Source organism: Muscardinus avellanarius (assembly GCF_963383645.1).
Source record: "Muscardinus avellanarius genome assembly, chromosome: 21".
Classification (NCBI taxonomy): domain Eukaryota; kingdom Metazoa; phylum Chordata; class Mammalia; order Rodentia; family Gliridae; genus Muscardinus; species Muscardinus avellanarius.
The window spans coordinates 13,518,112-13,537,165 of NC_137807.1; the positions used below are offsets into that span (position 1 = coordinate 13,518,112).

Consider the following 19,054-nt stretch of genomic DNA (forward strand, 5'->3'; position numbering starts at 1 on the left):
AGACCAAATGCAGTCTTCCCACATGAGTGATTCCTGGCACACTTTAGAAACCCTCCTTGGAAAGCCAGCTCTGCTGTTCTTCTACCTACCGCCTTCTGCTCACTGAGAATCTTGCCCTTCTCGTGGGCCTCCTCTTCCTGTCTCTGCATCATGTTCTCCAGGCTCTCCTTATCAGCCAGGTCTTTCTTTATCTGATTGTCCAACACCTGTGGAAACAGAAAAAGAAGTGAATGACCTTGGTAGCCAAGCTGGGGAAGGAGGGTGGGACACTTGAGAAAAAAAAGGAGGAAAGAGAGAAAAACAGAGGAGAGCCTGGAGGCCTCCAAAGTCCAGAGCAAAGAGAAGGCAAAACGCAGGAGTCTGCTGATCAAAATCAAACAGGAGGAGCCGGGCGTGGTGGTGCACGCTTGTCATCCCAGCATCCGGGAGGCTGAGACCTGAGACCGGAGGATCTCGGTTCGCGGACAGCCTCAGCTACTTAGTGAGGCCCTCTGCAACTCAGTGAGACCCGGTTTCAAAGTAAAGAATAAAAAATAGGGCAGGGGGTGTAGCTCGGAGGTCACATGACCCGGGGTTCCATCCCCAGACCTGCCCCCCTCCCAAAAAAAAACCAAACAGGAATTTTGATTTTTGAATTTTAGAATTTTGATTTTAAGACTTTAGGCATCACCATCAAAAGGCAAGTAACAGGTGGATCTGAATTTCACTAGGAACTCACTTTAAAATCAGCACCAGAAATATCAGAGCATTATTCGGGAATGAGCTACGCTCCAGAATGAGAGAGGAGAAAAAGACCCCTCTAGTGACTTAGACCTAGAAAATAAAAGTTCTTAGGATCTGCAAACGTTACCTGGGGACAGCTTTTCCTTAGCCAGTGCACCAGTAGCTCTCACAGCGTTCCTGGCTCCTGATCTATACAAAGTTACTTCTGGACAGTCCTGAGCTGGATGTGGCGGGGGAGAAGCTGAAGATAAGAGGACGTCTGTGTGACCAAGGCTGATGTTCAGAATCAGCCAGGGAAAGAGGATGTTGCCCACGAATAACACAGGTGGACAGAGGAATAAGACAACATAAAGGAAAGAAAGGGAAAAAAACCCTCTCCTCTGTTCTATCATCTGATCCAGCTGGGGTCGGGGGTTCGGGGGGAGGGGGAGAGAGAAAAAGCCACCAAGAAGAGAAACCTCTCCCAGGGGAAAAGAAATCATGTGTTTTCAAAGCTGAGAACACCACTGTAAGCCCCTAATATTCCCCAGAGGAAAAAATAAAATAAAACAGTAATGGCATCTGTCACCAAGCACCAGCTTGATCTAATGTTCTGCCAGGTACACACGGCCCTGCCAGTTGCCAAACAAGAGAACAAGAAAAGAAGAAAGAAGATGTCATAACTTGCCTGAGCCTCTGACAGTGACCCAGTGCTTCTCATCACAGAGAAGCCATTCTGCTTTTGCAAATGACACTAACTATACTGAGAAGGACAACGGGATCCTGGGAATAAAGCTGGAAGAATTGGGGTCACAGATGGGCTTGAAATCTGCCTTTCCTAATGTCTACTGTCAAGAGGCCCTCACAGCTCATGGGCACGTCGTACCTAAAAAGAGCAAGTCGGCAGGGATGGGGTCCAGAATAAAGGAAAGAACAAATTTCAAAGCGGGCTTTCAACTAGAACTGACTGATGAAAAAAAAAAAAAAAATAGAACGGGAGTTGGTGGAGAAGAGCAAGAGGTGGAGAACAGGGTCAGGAGGGGGAGTGCGCCAGTAAGATGACAAGTGGTCTGCTCTCCTGGACGGCGGAGCGCGGTGCTAAAATTGCAAGCAGGAAGAGGGTGGAATCTAGGGTATGATCATAATTATTACTAAAATGGCCTTATAAAGGCTAGAACAGGACACATTTAAAGCGGGACAGGTTAAAAGACATGGTTTTGTATGGATTCCTGTAGGGAAGACAGAAGAAAACAGATCTTTCTCTGACATTCCCTGGGATCTATAAACTAAGTTCTTTTCCTCTAGCAGGAAGCAGAGCCCACGTAATATCTGAACCAGACGTGCTCCTTTTCTGTGAGGTGCTGAAGCAATGGAAGACATTTTCAGGAGAATTCTTTTCAAGCTCTTTTTAGCTTTGGTGATGATGAATTCCAACAGAGGTACATGTGGACCAGGAGGAACAAGGCTCTATCAGTAATGGAAGCATCTCTTGGCTCTGACAGGGTTCAACTGACCGAAGGGTAAACAAAATGTGCAGTGGGAAGAAAGCAAGGACTTTATTTAAAATGAGGGATTCCGCCGGGCGTGGAGGCGCATGCTTGTAATCCCCGCGCTTGGGAGGCAGAGACAGGAGGATCGCGCTGGTCCGGAGCCAGCCGCGCTGGCTTAAGAGACCCTGCTTCCACATTTAAAAAAAAAGTATAAAATAGGTCTGGGAGTGTAGCCCGGAGGTTAGAAGGGCTTCCAGGAACCCCAGTACCACCAAAAAATAAATAAATAAATAAAAATAAAATAAAATACAATGAGTGATTCCACTCAAGACACCTAAGTCAATTAAAAAGATCTTGGCCTTTGATAGGAACAGTATCATCACTGAAATCACAGAATAAGTTTTACGAAGGGTCACTGTCATACTGTATACAGTCTCACTATTTTCTGAAAACTAGTTTATTTCAAAGACAAAAGTATAGAAGCCAGGAAGAATTCTAAACTAAAAGGACTGGTATATAAAATGTAAAATGCACTAAAGGAGAGGTCACATGAGACTTTGAGGTCATATCTGGGGTTATTTTCATACACACACACACACACACACACACACACATATGTGTGTGTGATATATATGTGTGTGTATATATACACATACACACAAATTACATATATATAATTTGGGGTGGAGGTACTGGGGATTGAACCTAGGGCCTTGCACATGCTAGGCAAGCACTCTACCACTAAGCAACATCTCCAGCCCTTTTATTTTGAGACAGGGGTTCACTAAGTTGCTTAGGCCAGCCTTGAATTTACATCCTACTACCTCAGCCTCCCAAGTAGCTGTAATTACAGGCATGTCTCCACCTCATCCAGCTCCTATATTTATTTTAATAAAAAAAGTCAAGTCAGGAGAGAAGAAAAGGTTCCAGGGTGGTGTTGGTGATAATTTAGCTGTGTGCATATATACATGTTTGACTCCCTAATAGAGCACCACTTAACTAAGAATACCAACAAATCCAATGACAGGGCCATCACAAAAATTAACAACCTCTTCCAATGTCTGGATTGACAATGAAATTATTTTTTTGAGATATAATGACTAACATCTGATTTTCAAGAATATAAGAATGACTAAAGGCTTGGTGGGAATCATGAATATGTGGCATGATTTTATTTATTTATTTATTTATTTTTGTGGTACTAAGATTGGACCCAGGGTTACTCTACCTCTGAGCTATACCAGTCCTATTTTATTTTTATTTTGAAACAGAGTATTATTAGACTGCTGAGGCTGCCTCAAAACTTCGACCCACCTGTCTCAGCCTCCCAAGTACTGGGATTACAAGCGTGCACCACTGTGCCTGGCTGACGTGATTTTAAAAGGCAATTGACAGGCAGGCATTCATTTCTGAAAACATAGCGGGCTAGAAGAGTTGGGCCAGCCAACCAACTGAAAAAAATGTTTTAAAATTCTAAATAACATTTTACTGGAAGGATTTAAAAGTTGGCAAGAGAGTTAAGATATTACAGATGAAAATCTATATGAAATTAAAAAATAGAAATAAAAATGACTATTATTAAAAATAGAAATAAAAATACTATTATCAAAACTCAATAGAAGGGCTTAATAGTAGATTAGACACAGTGAAGAAAGAATTAGTAAATGAAAAAATAAGTCAGAAGAACCCAGAATGTAGCATTAAGACAAAGAAATGGAAACTTTGAAGAAGAGGCAATCTAATGTACACCTAATCAAATCCTCAAAGGAAAAAGAAGAGGAAGAGATAACATTTAAGATATAATGACTGCTAATTTCCTAGAACTGACTTAAAAAATGATAGCAGCTGGGCATGGTGGCGCATGCTTGTAATCCCCGTACTTAGGAGGCTGAGACAGGAGGATCACAGGTTCTCAGCTAGTCTCAAGCTACTAAGTGAGGCTCTCCACAACTTAGTGAGACCCTGTTTCAAAATAAAGGATAAAAATCAGATTTGGGGGTGTAGCTCAGAGGTATAATGCCCCTAGGTCAATCCTCAGTGAAACACACACACACACACACACACACACACACACACACACACACACACGATACCAATCTTTTCAAACTCCCAATAAATATCAAGCAGGATAAAATTTTTAAAAATCAACATCTAGATACCTCACAGTAAAACTTCAGAAGAATCAAAGCTGCAGTAAAATTTTAAAGAAAAAGAACAAAAATAAATTACTTTCAAAAAGAACAACGAACTGACAGATGACTTTGAGACAGCAATACTAAAAGCCAAGAGTCGATGGAAAGTATCTTAAAAGAATGTTACTAGAAGTTAACAGCCAACCTAGAATTCTATCCCATCAAAATGTCTTGAAGAATGAAAGGGAAATAAATGCATACTCAGACAAACAAGGATATACTTTAAGCCAAAGGAACAGGGGCTGATGTCTGGAATGCAAAAAGGAAATTAAAAGCAAAGAATGGAATGTACACTGGAATAAGAACAAAAAATTAAAGATGGAATTGAAATATATAATAACCAATTTTTTTTAAAACTTCAAACCCTAATTGCTCCCGCCATGGAGAAAGGACGGCATTTATCCCATGCAATCCTCTGGTCAATAAGAAGGGGCACAAGTGTCTGGGAGGAGGGGAAGCGACCCAGTGCTATAGGAGGAATGCCAGGGAAAATCAGAAAGTGTCTTTACTTTAATTTTCTCCTCGTAGTGCTGTTCCTTCTGTTTCAGGTGTACTTCTAGGTGCTGGGCTGAGACTTGTGCCTCCCGGTGTTTCTCTTCCAGCTCCTGGACACAAAAGAGCAGAAGGTCAGGTGTGCAAAGGGAAAGACATGGCCAGTGAACCTTAGACACTCAAGGAGACATGACTTTGGCACAGGTGCCACAGGTAGCAGGCAGCTGCTCCTCCATTACTAGCCCAAGGCTCTCGGGAAGGAAACCAGCACCAGGCCTCGGCCCCAGGTTTTCCAAGTCCAAGTAAACACACACACACGCACACGCACACACGCACACGCACATATACACAGCTGAAAGGCTGTGAGGCCTGGGATCAGAATACATCGGCAAGACAGGTCAAACAAAGGCAGCTGTTCAACTTCGCACAGAGAAACAAGGGTTACAAAGCAACATTGGAAGGTTTAGTATAGCACAAAGGCCCTGACCACTGCTCTTGGGCCTCAGGCCATTCTGTTACGACAGCTTCAAATGAGAAAAGTAATTTTAATTTATTATAGTAATAAGCAATATCTTGTATTGTTGCTCAAGAACCCTAGCTAAAAAGGAAAACTAATATTACTATTTAAGTACAAGTTTTGAATGATTATTTTAACTGCCTAGTATGTGGAGAATGTGAATAGTGAGAGATGTGTGTGTGATATTTGTATACATGAAACAATACTAATGGGAACAAAGATAAACATAACATACACTCAAAATAATGATAAAAAAATACATGCATACATACTGAAGTCAGAAAGAGAATTTGGAGTAATCCAAATTGCTCAAATTGAAGGTTCTCTTAGATCTCTTATTGTTACATTTTCTCTTTTAAACAAGACTGTAATTCATTTGAAAATTATACCAATTCATTTACCACTGTATTATAAACTGATCTTTTAAAAGGCAGCATTCATTCACTGAGACATTCTCTACATGCACAGATAGCTGCATCTAAATTAATTCTTATGAGTCTGGACCCATTAGTTAATTACTGATATAAAAGTTATTACTCCAAGTTTTCATCTCTTCACACTATTATGGAATTTCTCTTTGAAGTGGAAGCAATTATGAGAATTTTGAAGAATGAGGAAATTATACAGGATATGTCCATAAAAATGGGGGTAAAAAAAAGTACTTTGAAATTCACATGCATATAAAATGTTTGTGATTAAGCCTTTGAAATTCTAAAGTCTGCAAGCATGGGCTTTGTTTGGGGGGCCCATTAAAACGTTCAATTTTAAGACCAGGTGCACATAATCTATTGCAATCTAACAGATGTGATCTTGGAAAGTTGAATGTAAACAGGATTCTAATTAATAACAACATTTTCAAGGCCTTTATGTGTACACACTAAAGGATCGCCCGCAATGACTTCTTTGATTAGAGCGAACGACTTTGCTGTAATGAGAGCCCCAATTATCTGTGTTGCAAGTTCTTATCAGAACAGCAAATATTTTAAAGCCAATGACATTGGAGGATCTAGTTCCCAGCATCATCATTACATAACAGTTTTAAAGACCACTCTTTGCCCATGTCCTACATGCTCCGCAGCCTAAGCACAGGGTTCTTGAGCAAAAGGCACCTTCGGTTAAATGAAGTCACAGCCACAAAGGTACTCAGGCAGGTGGCATATACACTCGGACAAAGAAATCCACTCATTTTTCCTTTTGGTTAGAAATCACTTGATAATCATCTCTTCTTAGTCAGTCCTCAGCACACAGCACAGCAATGGCAATCAAAATCTAAAAACAGGTCAGAACTCGGGTACCTGAGACTGACAACTCTTAAGACCAAATGTCTGGTCTAGATAGGAATGGGAGTTTAACAACATATAAACCGGGAATGCAGAAGTCTGTGCTCCTGCATTTGAATTGCAAATGAACCTTTGGGAAAGCAGATATTACAAATCTGACTGCTCGGTGTTCCGGCATTTTTTTGTTGTTGTTGTCATTTTTTACGCGTATTTTTTTTCTCTGTGTATTGGATCAACTTTTCAGTTGTTTCCTACAAAGACTGCTGCTCATTGACGTATTTCCAGCCCCTTCAACAGTGCCTGACACATAGTAGAAGCTCATTAAATATTTGTTGAATGAATGAATGAACACATCACCAGTAAACAGTAAAACATTTTGCAACCACAAGAGAGTTAACCACTTCATTTGTACCAAGCAAAAGGAGAGCGGTAGTGGGATCTAACTTTACTCACAACACAATTCAGACACTTGACAAGAGCCGAGAGAAACTTTGGTCAGGGGACAAGAGAACAGAAAGGCCAGACTAACAGTCACATCTGTCTTCTTGTACAGACATATAAATATATATGAAGACTGGGTGTCAAAGCAAAACGATTTAACCAGTTCATTATTTACCCATTTGTTCAAGAACATCCATTATTTATGAGTATACACAGAAAAATGTGCCAAGTGTCCAAGGGTCTGGGTTGGGTTAGCTACTAAGTACTGTAGATAAACCCATGAGGTGGCCATCCGTGAGTGCTGGTGGCTTATTTACCCGCAGTAATGCAAAGAGAGTGATGAAGTGACCCACTCGCCACCTCGCCTCCTGATGGGGGAGGATGGCCAATGACGAGTCTCTCTTGGCAGGGCAGGAGTGGGCTATGATGGGACTGCAGGCCATACCGTGTCTCTCAAATGTGTTGTCAATGTTCTGACTTTGGGACTGAGATCCAAGGAGAGAGCCCTTTGAAGGTGTTGCCTTCCTCCCTGGCAGGGGCAAAACTTCAACACACCTGCGCCTTGAACCTCCCTTGATTAAGTTGGTCAGCAGAGCACGAGACTGGTTTAATCTGGTTGATTAAAAAAAGACTTGCTACATCTAAGGAAATTGAAAAAATAATCACAACCACCTGTAGCAGAGAGAGTGAGTGGGAGAACATGGATCTTTGACAAGTACTACTCTGAGAAAAACAATTTGGTATGACTAATTTCTTTCTTTAAAGGCAAGAATGCAGGTTTTGGTCTTAAAGGTCTAAACCCCAGTAGCTTTTCAAATTGGCATGGCAAAGTTAGCAGCCATAGAAAGCTCTGCCGGTAGAAGGGTATAAATGCTCCCATAAAAAAATGTATCAAAAATGATAGATGCATGTTCTACTAAAAAATGTCAGGCACTAGCAACCAGAGCAAAAAATAATACTGATGGATCTGTTACCCGTGCTGAAGTGTCCAGTATTTATTTTTCACACTATCCTATGGCATGGTGCACACTGAGTCCACCTCTCTTAAGTCACCTACTAAGTGATACCTCCCCTGCAGTAGCATTTAATTCTTCTTCTTACCCCCTTCCCTTTGCGACCTCTAACCTGTGATCTTTGAACTTTGCAACTTTTCGTTCCTGCTCACCAGAATTTTATCAGCCATCTGCTGGATCTGTTGGGATTTTGTCTGGATGTCATCCTTCAGTCTGTTTTCTCTACGCTCCATGGTCTCTAGTCTCTTTACCTTGTTCTCCAGAGAATGGCGGCGTTCCTGTAGATCATGAATCAATCAGAGAGTTTTAATGGAGCGACCACCATGGGTATTATCACCTGCACCGTGGGAAAGAGCCCTTAAGAAGAATATGGTCGAATCAGGAAGAAAAGTCTCAGGCACCTGAAGCAAGAGTGAGGAAAATAAGACTCTATAATTCAGGTGCTCGGCTGGGCAGAATCCAAGAGTGCATTCATTCATTCAAATATTTACCAAGCACCTACTATCTGCAAAGTACCACGCTAGGTGTCACTGGAAATACGAGAGGAAGATGACACAATCCTCGCCCTTTGAAAAGATAAGACAAACAGGAATAAACACAATCCAGGTTAAGAGGGGGGAGACTCCAAAGCAAACGGGAGGAAGGCTTTCTACTGCTGGAGTGGCAGTGGTGTGAGCCGTGTAGAGGTCGGCAGAGAGGAGTGGAGTGGGGGGACAGGGCAGGTGGTGGACTGTGCGGCACACGAGGCCCAGCAGCAGGGGCACAGAGGTGGACAGGAGCCGGCGTGGGCCCGGCTACAGCCAAGATGAGGCAGGGAGGAGAAAGGACGGTGTCTGTGGGACCCACAGCTGAAGAGTTTTATGTGCCAACCTTAGGGGCGTACCTAAGAAACACCACCCCCCAGCAGTCTGGGATGGGGCGGGGGTACTTGGACTTGAGGAATCTTATACTGTGGGCACTAGCTGGGAAGAAGGAGAGACTAGAAGCAGAAGATCAGCAATCACTGCGTTACTTAGCAAAGAGGAAAAGGGCCAGAGCTGCGAGGAAAGCTACAGGGATGTGCGTGTGCGGCTGAATGGGAGACAGCGCGTCTGTATTTATAGGGCTGTGACTCACTGGGTGGCAGGGTCCAAGGACAAGCAGATGACGCCAAGGTTCCAAGCCCGGGGTGACCAGATGAATGATGGCGGCCCTGACCGTCAGGAGGACTTGAGGAGGGAGGCTGGCATGTGAGGAGAGGGACAGTATTCACCCTAAAGCTGAGGCCCCGGCCAGACCCACACGGCATTCAGGGGAGCAGCGGGAAACAGCCCCAAAGAGCCCCGTGCCAGGAGATTCACACCCAGCCTGTGATGGGCAAACGCAAGATCCGCAGGGCAGGGGGCCAGCCGTGGGACAGGCATTCTGTGGAACAAGGAGAAGGAAGGGTGGGGAGACAAAGAAGGAAGCGCCACGGTGTCCCTATCTTTACCTGTACTACTTAAATTTCCACAAGGAAAAGGCACTCATATATATTTTCCATACAATCATATATATGATTTCAACAACAACAACAACAACAACAACAAAGAGTTTGAGGGAAAGATAAGGCCCGAAAATATAGATCGGAGAGTCATCAACACGTGAGTGATAGCTGGAACCTTGAAAATCAATATGTTATCAGCATCGCAGGGAGACGGCCAGGCCAAAGAGAGAAGAAAAAGAAGCACGCGGAGGAGGAGTTACAGTGCGCCTGTATAAATATAAATTCTCCCGGATTAGCGAGGAGGTCAGAAGGAAGCACCAGGGAAGCTTTTGTCCAGACATCTTGCAACTTGGAGCTGCCAGGACAGCTCTTTCTGTCTTCTCGAGGGGGTAAAAGGTTTCCTGTCGGGCTGTCGGGTTTCAGAGGGATCTCCAGAGGGAGATGGTTTGGTCAAACACAAGCCAGTGGCGTTCTGCGGTTTCTCTCCCTGGGCGCGGCCGGGCGCGGGTCAGGCCGCAGCGGGCTGGAGGAGCTGCTTACCTCGGCCTCGACCAGCTTCTTCCTCAGTCCTTCGGAAGAGCCCTCGCGGTTCTGCAGCTTCTCCAGCTCCCTCTCGGCTCGCTCCTTCGCCTGGCGGATGTTCTGCAGCAGCTCGGTGGCCTCTGTGCTGGCTTTTACCGCCTGCAGGAAAGAAGGTACAGAACACAGATGGACAAATGTATTCATGCGGGAAAATGGTGAGAATACCGTAAGTGGAAAAGCAGGTGACGCTGAGTGTATTGTCATACCCATTTTTCAAAACATGAAGGCGTTCTTTTACTTTGCACTGCATCTATGCTAAGGTGCACTTTTTAACGCCATTGAATTTTTGGAAGGCATCCCACGATAAAAATTGGTGCGTTTTTTTTCTTTCTCGTGGTGCATGAGTTAACGGAGTATCTGACAATCACTGATATCATCAGCTCAGTATAATGGAATGAAGGCAAATGATTGATTTACCTAGGAATTAATGTATTAATGTATACAAATACATTAATATGTAGGTCTGAGACCTACATATAGGAGTCGCTGAGCATTTTCTTCTTATTTTAATGATTTCACTTGCTAACTCTCCTATAGAAGACTTGTACTACTGCCGGGTGTGGTGGCGCACGCTTGTAATCCCCGCGCTTGGGAGGCTGAGACAGGAGAATCGCACAGGTTCGAAGCCAGCCTCAGCTACTTAGTGAGGCTCTCAGCTACTTAGTGAGACCCTGTTTCCAAATAATATATAAAAAAGGTCTGGGAGTGTAGCCCGGAGGTAGAAAGCCTCTGGGTTCCACCCCCAGTACCACCAAAAAAAAAAGAAAAAGAAAACTTGTAGTACTTTTATAAGAACAAAATAATAAAAAAGGTTATAATTTAAATTTTTCTTCAAACAAATACCTTTCAAAGACTATAACAGCCATAGTGTCAATAATAGCAAATTCACATTTACAAAAAAAAAAAGAGTTTAAGCTCTTAATTTTGTATTTATTATTTATTTTTATTTAGGTCTTACCTACACTACAGGTCCTATAACACTAAAGATCTGAGTTTATAATACTAACAATCTCACATGTGATTTGCTTTAAATTTTAAAAATGGAAACGGTAGTTGGACGTGGTGGCTCATGCTTGTAATCCCAGCATTTGAGAGGCTGAGAAGGGAGGATCGTGGTTCAAGGACAGCTTCAGCTACTTAGTGAGGCTCTTTGCAACTCAGTGAGACCCTGTTTCAAAATAAAGAATAAAAAATAGGGCTGGGGGTGTACCGTGGAGGTAGAATGCCCCTGGGTTCTATCCCAGTACCTTTAAAAAGAAAGAAAGAAAGAAAAAGAAATAGAAAAAGAAAAATAGAAACTGTAAGAAAACTCCACCTCTGAGACCTACATATAGGAGTCGCTGAGCATAGAGCTACTGAGCACTTGAAATTCATTTTTCAAGAACTTTCATTTTTAAAAGTTTGCTTTTAGCCGGGCGTGGTGGTGCACGCTTGTAATCCCCGCGCTTAGGAGGCGGAGACAGGAGGATCACACAGGTTCGAGGCCAGCCGCACTGGCGTAAGAGACCCTGTTTCAAAAATATAAATGGGTCTGGGAGTATAGCCCGGAGGTAGAAGGGCTTCCAGGAACCCCAGTACCAGCACAAAAAAAAAAAAAAAAAAAAGTTTGCTTTTGAGTAAGTTTATATTAAATTAAAAGGGGAACTGGTATTTGGTGAGTAGAGTTCAGTGTTAAAAGATAACAACCTTCACTCCAGCTCCTTCGTTAAGCGTTTTTAGTGTTCAAAAAAGAGGGTCTAAAAATTACTGAGAGTAGATCTCAGATGTTCTCACCCCCTAAAAACGAGTACGAAAACTGATGGTCTGTTGACTAGCTAACTAATTTCACAACTGTATACATATGTCAAAACACTATGTTGTGCCTCATAACTGCATACAATTTTTATTTGTCAATTGTACCTTAGTAAAGCTAGGGAAGAAATAAGGCAATGCAATTTTAAAAAATAAACACAAGCAGGGCCACTGGCACAAACTCCACAGGGATGCCATCTACCAAACACACCCCCTCCCCACTGCGCGATGGCCCCGGCGATGCTCCGGCGCCCTCCAGGCAGGAATAGTTCCGAAGGAAGCAGTCTGGGTGAAGTACAGCCTGGGCTTTTCCTACAAATGTGCAAAATGGGGAGCCTGGCCCCTGAGGCGTGAGAAGCCGCTGCTCGGATTCTGTCGTAGTATAATTAGAACTTTTACTTGAGAGTCTCACACAGCTTGGTTTTTAAAAATAAACACTACTGACACATCTCAAAAGGAAAAAAGTATATTCAGAATGCTGATCTTTTCAGGTAATAGCTCACTCCCCCTTCGTTTCCCTCGGCGCTGAGTGACTAATTCTGTTTCTTTCATCTCCGGTGCTCCAGGACGAGGCAAAGAGAGGTATATGGAAATGGGGTAAGTTCCTGAAAATTCACCTCGGGCTTACCTTTTCCAGCTTCTCTTGAAGCTCCCGGATTTTAAGCTGTTGTTCAGCATTGATCTATAATTAAAACCCCAGGAAATAAAACAAAGGGAAAATTGGCATTAATATCTGGCAACATTTGGTTCTGCCCAGGTCGTTGACATGTCTGTGGGGTCTTCTGGGTTCTTTTCTAGGCCCCGCTGATGACAAGGGAGAACAATGGCTTTTGAGAATTCCCATCTGGACTTTTTTTCTTTTGGACCAAGTGACTTATAAGCAGTAACTAGTGACTCAAAGTTGCACAGTGCCTTAACACAGTGTGACTTTTCATGTATGTTTCCCTAATGCCGGAGCTTATGTGTTACTGTGAGGAGGCATGGCAAACAATGAGGTATCTTTTTTCCGTTTCAGAAACATAGCTAAAGCTAAACATGGCCACTCAGAGGTACACCTTCACATTAAACCTGGAGGGGAGGGAGTGTAGCTCGGTGGTAGAGCACTTCTTAGCATGCATTATGCCCTGGGTTAGATCTCCGGCACCAAAAATAAAATAAGGTAAGCCTAGAAGAGAGTTCTCAAGTTCTTGCAAAAGGATTTTGACTCAACAACTGGCTACAGACAGTCACATTAGGAGATCTATGCCACATGGCAAAATGAATCACAGAAAACACACCTTCTCAAGTTTGGAGTATTCTCCGACTTCAGGTTTCCCTTGATCCTTAGCCTGCAAGTTTAAAAGACATAACACGTTGGGAAACGTTAACAACCTCAAAGTCTTGTAGACAACACTACGAGTTGTCCTTTCCTGGTCTCTGTTAAAAAGTAATAACAACAAACGACAATGGTGTTATCGCCTGTTAACAAAGACCCAGACATTTCCAAGGTATTTCATTATTTTCCAAATGTATACTCACTAAGCTAGTGTCCCCTTCTATCTTGCTAAGCTCCTCCGTGACTGTGCCCAGAGTGCATCCTCCTGGGGGGTGGCTGACTACCTTCATCAGTTTATGCTGGGACTCTGTGGCTTTCCGTTTGAATTCCTCAGCTGCGAGCCGAGACTCTCTCAGCTCGGATTCGTAGAGATCGCTCCGCCTTCTTGCTGAGACAAGGTCCTCTTCCAGCTGGTTCATCATCAACCTCATTTCCTCGACTTGAGCCTGGTACTCCTGAAGAGCAGGCGAGGGGAATAATGGTCAACTTTAGAACTCCAACCAAGGGAAGACAGGCTGTGAACAGGGTGGACACTGACCACGGAGAAAGGCAACGCTGAAGAGATGGTGGCAAAGGACAGACCCACCATCACAGGACGAAGGCGACTGGGGAGACGGACCCAGAAAGAGACTCCAGGTGGAGGGGGAAGGGGGAAGAGGAGGGAGGGAAGAACACGAAGCCTTTACACTGCTTTAAGGTAGAACGTGCACCTTGAGTCCATCCACTGGGGACACGGGCCGATAATGAAATCCTCTGAGCAAATGGCATGACGTACGGCACCTCGGGGCACGACTCGGGAGAGCCGCAAGGGGCATTCTTTAAAGAAGATAAACTGCTCACGTGTAGTTCTCCTCCAAGGATAATCATGGTTATGGATCTGCCCTTTAGAAGTCATGTGCTCCTAACACAATTAGATATGGTACTAGTTTTTAAAATTAACCTTTCAGACGGCACCAGAGGGTAATTGGAAATCTCGGTGGAAAGCATCCGGGAAGGTGAAAGTCATCATTGTATCATTGTCAGTCTCCCGCCATTAATTTCTCTGGGCCTAAAACTGAAGGGTGAGCTTCGAGTCGCTCCGCTACTCGAGTCACCCTGAGATTTGGAAGAGTCACAAAACACTGGCTCCGGACAAAATGACCTGTGAGAGAAATTCTCAGGAAAGAATTATCTTGTTGCTCGGAGCAAAACCTCTAAAGCGATCCCGACAGCCCAATCTTTCCCAAAAATCAATTTCTAAAATCGAAACAGAACATCTGAATATTTGAATTGAGTCCTTTTTCATGGTCGGGTGTATGTGAGGTACTGGGAATTGAACCCCGGGGCCTTGTACTTCCAGGCTACGCTCTCAACCCTATTTTATTTTTTTATTTGGAAACAGGGTCTCACTAAGTTGCTGAGGCAGCTACAAACCTGTGACCCTCGTCTCTGCCTCCCGCGTACTGGGATTATAGACGCGCACCACCATGCCTGGCTCATGGTGGGATTTATCAGATGAAACGGCAGTAGTTTAAAAAACTTTGGGACTGAGTATGAAAATATTCATTATTAGAAAAATCAAATGTAAGGATTATGAACGAGCACGTGCCGAGGAGAAAGGGGGAGCAGAGACACAGAGCGCAGACAAAGAATTAAATCAAGACCATCTTTGACATTTATGAAACAGAGTAACATCCCTAAGATTTGTTCTTCCTAGAAATAACTGGTATCCATTGTGCAAGGATGCTTTTAATCAATAAATTGCAATTTCTGTTTTTTAAGTAATTGGGTATTATATAGACTTTTTGCCTCATCATGATGGACAATCTCCTGGTACACACTAAAAGGAAGATGATTTTTTTTTTTTTTTTTTTTTTTTTTGGTGGTACCGGGATTCCTGGAAGCCCTTCTACCTCCGGGCTACACTCCCAGACCTATTTTATATTTTATTTGGAAACAGGATCTCTTAAGCCAGCGCGGCTGGCTTTGAACCTGCGCGATCCTCCTGTCTCCGCCTCCCAAGCGCGGGGATTACAAGTGTGCGCCACCACGCCCACCTAGAGATGATGTTTTTACAAAAACGATGGTTTTTATTTATGTCCCTCTCCCTATGTTGTTGGTAGAGGAGAAAGGAAAACATGAGCCCAGACACAGTGTGGGATTCATTTCACCCCCTCTCTCCCAAAAGCACAGTGATACTGAAGGCCGGTCAGTTCTCAGGATCCCGGGCACAAGGGTTTCCTGGGTGACGCTAAATGAGGCAAACAAAGATGTGTGCCTGTGTGCTGGGGGATCGGGTCCTAGGGGCTGGACCCAGGAACATTCTACCTATTTCATTTATTTATTTTTGTATGTGTGTGTGGTACTGGGGATTGAACCCAGGAGCATCCTACCTCCAAGTTACACCCCTAACCCTGTATTTTTCTTCTTTATTTTGAAACAGGGTTTCATTAAGTTGCAGAGGGCTTCAGTAGGTAAGGCTAGCCAAAAACCTCCAATCCTCCGGTCTCAGCCTCCCAAGTACTGGGATTACAAGCGTGTGCTATCATGCCCAGCTGGAACATTCTACCTCTGAGCTCTACCCCCAGCCCATTTTACTTTTTACTTTGAAAAAGGGTCTGAGTTACTAAGGGCTTCATAAGTAGCTGAGACTGGCCACAAACTGCAATCCTCCTGTCTCAGACTCCCAAGTACTAGGACTGCAGGTGTGTAAGACCACGCCTGGCTATAAAAGATCTTTATAACTTGCTCACAATCATCTGAGTTCTCAAAGTGGAACATGAGCCATAAGTGAAATGGCATATCCTTTACTTGGGGTTTTCTAGGCCATCCTCATCTTGGGCCACATATGGCTTCTGTGGCTCTTGGCACTGAGCCCTCTTGGCCTCTTCCTTCCATTAAAAAAAAAAAAAGAAAAAAAAATATATATACATATATATGTGTGTGTGTGTGTATTACACACATATATGTATACATATGTATATAATAACTATATATTTTATAACTATATACATAAAACTATGTATTTAACAACTATATTCATATAAATACAAAAAAGTTGTTGGGCATGGTGGCACACGCTTATATAGGAAGCTAAGACAGGAGCATTACAGGTTCACAGCCAGCCTCAGTGACATAGTGAGACTCTGTTTCAAAATAAAGAATAAAATGGGGCTGGGGGTGCACCTAGAGGTAGAATGCCCCTGAGTTCCATTCCTAGTACTACCCAAAAAAAATGGTTAATAGTACCTATATATATAGATATATACAATTAAATTCATATAAATACAAAAATGTTAAAGCCAGGCATGGCAGTACACACTTGTAATCCCAGTACTTGGAGACTGAAACAGGAGGATCACAGGTTCACAGCCAGCCTCAACAACTTACCATGGCCCTCTGCAACTTAATGAGACCCTGTTTCAAAATAAAAATTAAATAGGGCTGGAGGTGTAGCTCAAAAGTAGAATACCCCTGGGTTCAATTTCCATTACACAAAAAGAAAAAAAAAAGAGAGAGAAAAAGAACAGAGAGTCTATCCCCATTCCCACCCTCACTCAGCCTCCCACACCCCTTTCCTGGGTTGTTGGCATCCAGCAGGAAGAAGGCTGGGATCAGGCGCACCCAGCCTGCTACAGGCAGAAGGAATTCTAACTCACTTGCTGATGAGCTAATCAAACCCTCACTTCAGGAGAAAGCTCAGAGGAGACGGTCAGATCTGCCCCACTGATCTGCCCCACGAGCAGCTGAGAGAGCGGCCGTAGCTCGGTGTGGAAGCACTGTGGGCAGTGGCTGAGCTGGTCACAGGGGGAGCCAGGGCCAACATTCACGGCCAGCTAAAGACAGTCTTCTGAGTGGGGCCTCAGAATCTGGGGAGAGGGGAGTAGCGAGCACGGTCCTCTTTACCTTGAAACACTGGGTTTGGAGTTACCCACAACTGGGTTCCTTTCCTGAGAGGAAGGTATGGGGAGGAGGAATCAGCAATTGCTCTGACTATGACCATCACATAAGACTTTTAGGTGCTTTCATTTTAAACCAAATACAAATACACTATAAAGGGTAGCTAGGTAGAAGCAAAGTATTTTCTTGTGGAGGGTGTTACTGGGGATGGAACCCAGGGGCCGTCTACCTCTCGGTTATATTTCTAGTCCAATTTTTTTAACTTGGAAACACAATCTCAGCCTCAGTAAGTTGCTGGGGATGACTTTGAACCTGCACTTATCCTGTCTCAACTTCCCAAGTACTAGAATTACAGGCATGCACCACTGTGCCTGACTCTAACAAGCAAAATATTTCACAATAATAAACAGTTGTACAAAAAAATTAGATTTGAAAAGGAAGAGCATGGAATTAATCCCATATATGGGAGGAATCCAAATTCTGATAAGCCAAATACTAGAAGTTTGCTGTAAACATTAAAACTTTTCCCTGGCTTGCAAATATCCTGCTCTCACAAAATATACCACAAGTCATTTTATCATTTTAATATTTTCTTCTTTCAATGAGAAATAAAACCCAAGAGATTTTCTTCCCCCAACCCCCCCCCATGGAACTTTTAGCAGTCATTAAATCCAAAACTGCACATGCATTCCAACTGTGATATGAATCATAAAAGGTATCTCTTTGAACTCAACCTTTTCAAAATGCCCTGATAGTTCTGTTTCTATGGAATTCATGGACACCAGCTGCTCCCTCTGGTGGCCAAACACAGCTTTCATTTCCCCAGGATGTCCTCAAAAGTAAATTTCCAAACACATTGAACTACTGAGAGCCAAAGAATCCTACCTCCTGAAACTTTTAGGATGAAAAAACTATTTTAACAAAGGAGGCATGAGTCATCTGTCAGTGCAGACTCCTCCCAGTGCACACGTGCCCTTCAAAGTCTCTACGGCCAGGACCGTTCGGAGACCCAGTAATCTGTTCGCAAAGTTCCCTACATACATTTTTCTGTAAGTTTTTTTTTTAATCAAGCAAGAAGATATTAATCGACCATTTTAAAATTTCAAGGTGATAAACACAGTATTCCAACAAAACCCTGAAAACAGTCATTCTTTCTTTACAGCGTAACTAGCAGAGTTGTTCGCAAGAGTTCCTTGCATTCCCACCACCCAGATGGCCAAGCGTGTGCTACCCAGAGGCGAAGACGTCCATCTCCATCCGTGTTTCCACTAGATTTCTCTGAAGTGAATGAGAGTTGCCTGGCAGCTGATAATTCAGCTCTCCAATTACTCACTGCCATCTATTCATTAAAGTTTCTATTTACAGTTTCTTCAAAAGACAGAAAAATCCATGCTAAAAAGGAAACAATGCGGCAATATAAAAATGAGCCATCTAGAAAGAAACCCCTTTTAGAAACTCCGGGAGAAAAAAAAAAAGAGTGGGCTTTTTAAAGGCCTTGATTCCTTTTCTAAACACACAGGGTACGGCTTTCTGCACTCATATAGGCTGTGTTAATTCTGACTCGGTCTGAATGGCTCAAACTTTTCTTCTAGCTATTTCTTTTTCTTTTTTCTTTATTTTTATTATTTTTTTATTTTTTTTTTTATTTTGGTGGTACTGGGGGTGGAGCCCAGAGGCTTGCTACCTCCGGGATATACTCCCAGAACTATTTTCTACTTTTATTTGGAAACAACCAAGGTCTCACTAAGTTGCTGAGAACCTCACTAAGTCGCTGAGGCTGGCTTCGAACCTGGGGGATCCTCCATGCCTGGCTTTAGCTATTTGTTTATATAAAGAAAATTATAAATTACCCTATATTCGCCAGGAATGGTGGCGCACGTTTGTAATCCCCGTGC

At 43.2% G+C, this 19,054-nt stretch overlaps 1 protein-coding gene across 3 annotated transcripts in view; it reads right to left on the reverse strand.

The window, feature by feature from the left end:
* Positions 1–19,054, reverse strand: part of CIT (citron rho-interacting serine/threonine kinase) — a gene marked incomplete at both ends in the record, with an annotated part of 188,114 nt that overhangs the window by 69,511 nt on the left and 99,549 nt on the right. For 2 of the 3 annotated variants that reach the window (XM_080717685.1, XM_080717684.1), the window contains 7 exons: positions 90–206; positions 4,894–4,989; positions 8,280–8,405; positions 10,133–10,273; positions 12,594–12,647; positions 13,243–13,293; positions 13,565–13,735. In XM_080717685.1, coding sequence (XP_080573811.1) covers positions 90–206; positions 4,894–4,989; positions 8,280–8,405; positions 10,133–10,273; positions 12,594–12,647; positions 13,243–13,293; positions 13,565–13,735 — 756 coding nt within the window. The remainder of the gene's footprint in view (positions 1–89; positions 207–4,893; positions 4,990–8,279; positions 8,406–10,132; positions 10,274–12,593; positions 12,648–13,242; positions 13,294–13,564; positions 13,736–19,054) is intronic. The other variant, XM_080717686.1, reaches the window with a different exon arrangement.